We start from the raw sequence: 4,613 nt of genomic DNA, 5'->3' as shown, positions 1-4,613 counted from the left end.
AGCCGGTGTGGTCGCCGGAGCAGTAGCGCCCCTCCCTCCGCCGCCGCCGCCGCCGCCGGTGCTGTTGCCTTTGCTTTTGTTGTTGTTGCCGCTGCTGCCGCTGCCGTTTGTCGTTGCCGCCGCTTCTTTTCCCCGGGGGGCCGTGTGTGTGTGTGAGAGAGACGGGGTGGGGGTGGGGGAGTTTAAAAAGCCTCCCCTACCCAAAAAAAAAGAAAAGAAAAAGAGAGGCAAAGAAATTTAAAGAAAAAAGAAACGAAAAGCAGAAGGAGGAGGGGGAGGAAGAACGGCGTGAGAGCAGGGGAGCGAGAGAAGCAGCAAAACAAGTGAGGGAGGAGGAGGGGACCACCGGCAGCGGCAGGAAAGACTTCTTTAAACAAAAAAAAGGAATAAAGACACGCAGAAGGAAAACAACAACAACAAGAACAGCAGGGGGAAAAAAAGAAGCAAAGAGAGAAAAAAAAGGAAAACAAAAAGAAACAAGAAAAAAACGACAGCAACGGAAGCAAGCAAAAACCGCAGCGCGGCGCTGGGCTCTCCCTCACTGTGGGGGGACGGAGCGGGACGGGGCGGCGGCCGTGCCTGCCGCGTTTGTTTGTGTAACCCCCGCCGTCACGCCTCGGCCTGTGCCCCCGCGCCACTGACCCGTGCCAGGGCTTCCGCCCTCCTCCCTCCGCCTGACACCGCCGCCGCACACGCCCCCACCGGTCTCTTTGTTCCATTCATTCCCTTGTGCCTCGGCTCTCGTTTTTTCCCCCAATCTCCATTGCTTTCTCTCTCTCACACACTCACACACGCCGGGCTTTAGTCTTGCTTCCATGTGGCGGAAGGCGGCGGCGACGACTGCCACCGCGCGGTGTCGGCGGCAGTGGCTCCAGCTGCCTCTCCGGCACGGCGGCGTGTTTGCCACGGCGGCGCGTGCGCTCTCCAGCGGCGCGGAGCAGGAGGAGGCGGTGGCGTGGACGCAGGCGATGGAGGGGAAGTACGGCCCCGGCACCTACAGGCTCTTCCGGGCGCTCTACAAGGACCTCGCGGACGAGATGCGGCGGGAGGCCGGCGCGCGGCCGCCGCCCCCGGTGGACGGCTGGACGGTGCGCCACGACGCGGCCACGAACCTCGCCGTCTTTGAGCGCGCCGCCGACGCCGCCGCGCGCACGGGCCGTGTGGTGGCCTACAGCCCCATTGAGGTGGCGAACCCGCCGAGGCTCAACGCCCTGCTGTACTTCTTGGACTGGTTCCCAGTGGAGGTGCTGGTGTCCCGCAACGGCGTCGTCGTGCACTTCTCCATGGCCGCCAACGAGGGCGGCATGCACATGCGCAACGTGCGGGCCTACAGGGAGACGGCGCAGCTGCTCGCCACCACCGACGACGCGACGTGGGTGCGGCGCCACCTCCACTACGACGGCCCCTGCCTCTGGCACCTGGAGCTTGACGTGCAGAACGAGCTGTACGACGTGATGCAGGACCACGGCGTGACGCTAGACTGGATGCGGTGGGCGGCCGGCTGGGTGTACTACCTCGAGCACGTCGCCTACCTGCGCTGGAGCGTCGGCGTGCTGGAGCAACTCATCCCGTCGGCGCAGCGCGGCGGGGAGGAGGACTTTCTCACGCCGGAGGAAAAGGAGGAACTCGAAAGGCCCGTAGAGGAGTGGCTGGCCGGGCTCGACGCGTAGGCGCGGGTGCGTCACACGCGCGTCTTCTGTGTTTGTCTTTTTTTCCCCCAGACACGCGCTGGTGACGGACACGTCGCCGCCGCTACCGTTTTCGTTGTTTGTTGTCTTTGCTGCCGCGCGTGAGCCGGCAGGTGCCTTGGTGCGCTTGTACGCACGCATACGCCGTACATGCGTGTGTGTGTCTTTGTTTATTCCTGCTGCTGCTTCTGGTGGTGGTGGTGGCCTTTTTTTGTTGTGTTTTTTTCTTGTTCTTCTTCCACGGCTGTGGGCCGGCACGCGAACGCTGCCCCACCGCGCCGCCCCTCGACGGCAGCGCGGGCGAGAGAAGAATATGTGCATCGCCCTCGGCCTCGTCGCTGAGGACGCGGAGGCGCGGCGCGTCGCCGTCGCGGCGCTTGCGGCACGCGCTGCGCCCGTCTTCCGCGGCAACAACGGCCCCTTCGTGGAGGTGTGGTTCGGCGAGCGCAAACTCTTCGGCCTCGTGGAGCGCGTGGCGCCGAGCGACTTGATTCAGGTGGCCCAGGCGGAGGACGCCGCCGCCGACCGGCTGCGCGTGGCGCACAACGTCGCGTTTCTCCTCCACCTCGCGTCTGTGCCGCATGCGACGCTGCCGGCGCGGCCGCGGCGCGAGGACGCGTTCGTGAACGGCGTGCACCTCGTCGTGGAGTACGCCGCGCTGCTGCGGCGCGGGATGCGGGCGGAGGTCGTCGGCGTCGAGGCGGAGGCGGAGGCGGAGTACGTGCGTTTCTCCCCCGCCGCGTGAGCCGCGCCCCGCACACACGCACGCAGGCCACGCAAGCAAAATGTGTGTGCGTGTGTGTGTGTCTCTGCCCTCTTTCGCCGTTGCTCGCTCGCTGCTGCCGCGGTGCCTGGAGGACGCCCCCCCCCTCCCCTCCCCTTCCTTTTTCCCTCTTTTCCCTCTCTTTTTCTTTTCTTGTTTTTGTGCTGTTGTGTTGCCCTTTTCTGCCGTGTTACTTCTGCTGCTTCCGCGTCTTCTTCTCTCCACCACGCAACAACCGCGGCGGGCGCGCGGGAAGTCGAAGATTGCGTCTGAAGCATCCAACCCAGCCACTCACACCGCCGCCCACCCACCCTCCGCGAGGCACCCGCAAGCACCGCGCCGTTGACCCGTCGTCTCGGTTTTTTTGTTTGTTGTCTTTGTTATTGTTGCCGCCGCCGCCGCCGCCGCCATGACCGACTACAAAGTCCGGGACATCAGCCTGGCCGAGTGGGGCCGCAAGGCAATCGACATCGCGGAGAACGAGATGCCGGGGCTCATGGAGCTGCGGCGCGAGTACGGCCAGTCAAAGCCGCTGAAGGGCGCCAAGATCGCCGGCTGCCTGCACATGACGGTGCAGACGGCGGTGCTCATTGAGACACTCGTCGAGCTCGGCGCGGAGGTGCGCTGGAGCTCCTGCAACATCTTCTCCACGCAGGACAACGCCGCCGCGGCGATGGCGAAGCGCGGCATCCCCGTCTTTGCCTGGAAGGGCGAGACGGAGGAGGAGTACCAGTGGTGCATGGAGCAGACCATCAAGGGCTTCAGCGGCGACGGCGTGCCGAACTTGATCCTCGACGACGGCGGCGACCTCACCAACTACGTCATCGACCACTGCCCCCACCTCGTCGGCAGGATCTACGGCATCTCGGAGGAGACGACGACGGGGGTGAAGAACCTGTACAAGCGGCTGCAGCAGGGCAGGCTGCCGATCCCCGCCATCAACGTCAACGACAGCGTGACGAAGAGCAAGTTCGACAACCTCTACGGCTGCCGCGAGTCGCTGGTGGACGGCATCAAGCGCGCCACGGATGTGATGATCGCGGGCAAGACGGCCTGCGTGTGCGGCTACGGCGACGTGGGCAAGGGCTGCTCCGCCGCGCTGCGCGCCTTCGGGGCCCGCGTGGTGGTGACGGAGGTGGACCCGATCAACGCCCTGCAGGCGGCGATGGAGGGGTACCAGGTGGTGCTGCTCGAGGACGTCGTGGAGGCGGCCCACCTCTTCGTCACGACGACCGGCAACGACGACATCATCACCGCCGAGCACTTTCCCCGCATGCGGGACGACGCGATTGTGTGCAACATCGGCCACTTCGACACGGAGATCCAGGTGACGTGGCTCAAGGCGAACGCGAAGGAGCGGGTGGAGGTGAAGCCGCAGGTGGACCGCTACACCATGCACAACGGCCGCCACATCATCCTGCTGGCGGAGGGCCGCCTCGTCAACCTCGGCTGCGCCAGCGGCCACCCCTCTTTTGTCATGTCCAACTCCTTCTGCAACCAGGTGCTGGCGCAGATCGAGCTCTGGACGCAGCGCGACACCGGCAAGTACCCGCGCGGCGACAAGGCCCAGGTCTACTTCTTGCCAAAGAAGTTGGACGAGAAGGTGGCGGCGCTGCACCTCAGCAAGCTCGGCGCCAAGCTGACGAAGCTCACGGCGAAGCAGGCGGAGTACATCAACTGCCCCGTCGACGGCCCCTTCAAGCCGGACCACTACCGCTACTGACCGCCGCGCCGGAAGAGCGGGGCGGGTGCGTGCGTGCGTGGGGGAAAAAAAGGGGTGAGAGGGAGGCGTGCACTATGCGTTTACGCCTGCCGCCTTTTTTTTTTTTCTCTCCCTCCTCCACTCATCCGCCCGAGGAAGTCTGCAAACGTGCACGCGGTCGCACGGCGCCTGCGTGCCCGGTGTTGAGCCGCGCGCTGAGGGGATGAAGTTGTGAGCGCGGGAGGGAATAAGTAAGAGGAAATTGCGCCGAAACACGGCAACGGAATACATTTTTTTTCTTCCCCCCCTCCCTCCCTCCCTCCCTCCCTCTGTCTGTCTGTCTGTGCGTGGGAAGTACATGTTAGCGAAGAAGGGAGGCAGCAGAAGGGGCCGGGGGGGGGGGAAGTAAAAAAGGGTGGGAAGAGACGAAAGAGAGAAGGAAGGGGAGGGGGTCTGGAGC

General features: G+C 64.7%; 3 protein-coding genes across 3 annotated transcripts, besides 9 other annotated features; all 3 read left to right on the top strand.

Annotated features, from left to right (window-relative positions):
• Positions 1-26: 26 nt before the first annotated feature.
• Positions 27-58: a microsatellite.
• Positions 38-123: a microsatellite.
• Positions 124-258: 135 nt separating this feature from the next.
• Positions 259-342: a microsatellite.
• A 56-nt stretch (positions 343-398) lies between these two features.
• Positions 399-486: a microsatellite.
• Positions 487-815: 329 nt separating this feature from the next.
• Positions 816-1,670, top strand: Tco025E_02502 (uncharacterized protein; the record flags this gene model as incomplete). Its single annotated transcript, XM_029369427.1, has 1 exon — positions 816-1,670. One exon carries the CDS (start codon positions 816-818, stop codon positions 1,668-1,670), a length of 855 nt encoding a protein of 284 aa, XP_029230575.1.
• A 331-nt stretch (positions 1,671-2,001) lies between these two features.
• Positions 2,002-2,433, top strand: Tco025E_02501 (uncharacterized protein; the record flags this gene model as incomplete). Its single annotated transcript, XM_029369426.1, has 1 exon — positions 2,002-2,433. The coding sequence occupies one exon, from the start codon at positions 2,002-2,004 to the stop codon at positions 2,431-2,433; it is 432 nt and encodes a 143-aa protein (XP_029230574.1).
• A 9-nt stretch (positions 2,434-2,442) lies between these two features.
• Positions 2,443-2,471: a microsatellite.
• Positions 2,472-2,474: 3 nt separating this feature from the next.
• Positions 2,475-2,495: a microsatellite.
• A 234-nt stretch (positions 2,496-2,729) lies between these two features.
• Positions 2,730-2,767: a microsatellite.
• A 72-nt stretch (positions 2,768-2,839) lies between these two features.
• Positions 2,840-2,860: a microsatellite.
• Tco025E_02500 (adenosylhomocysteinase) lies at positions 2,861-4,174 on the top strand (the record flags this gene model as incomplete). The annotated part of the gene is made up of 1 exon (XM_029369425.1): positions 2,861-4,174. The coding sequence occupies one exon, from the start codon at positions 2,861-2,863 to the stop codon at positions 4,172-4,174; it is 1,314 nt and encodes a 437-aa protein (XP_029230573.1).
• Positions 4,175-4,453: 279 nt separating this feature from the next.
• Positions 4,454-4,483: a microsatellite.
• Positions 4,484-4,613: the final 130 nt, after the last annotated feature.

This window comes from Trypanosoma conorhini (assembly GCF_003719485.1).
Source record: "Trypanosoma conorhini strain 025E chromosome Unknown Tco_14.4_contig_00098, whole genome shotgun sequence".
Lineage (NCBI taxonomy): Eukaryota > Euglenozoa > Kinetoplastea > Trypanosomatida > Trypanosomatidae > Trypanosoma > Trypanosoma conorhini.
The sequence above is the reverse complement of the archived record's forward strand: the minus strand, read 5'-3'. Positions and strand labels throughout refer to the sequence as shown.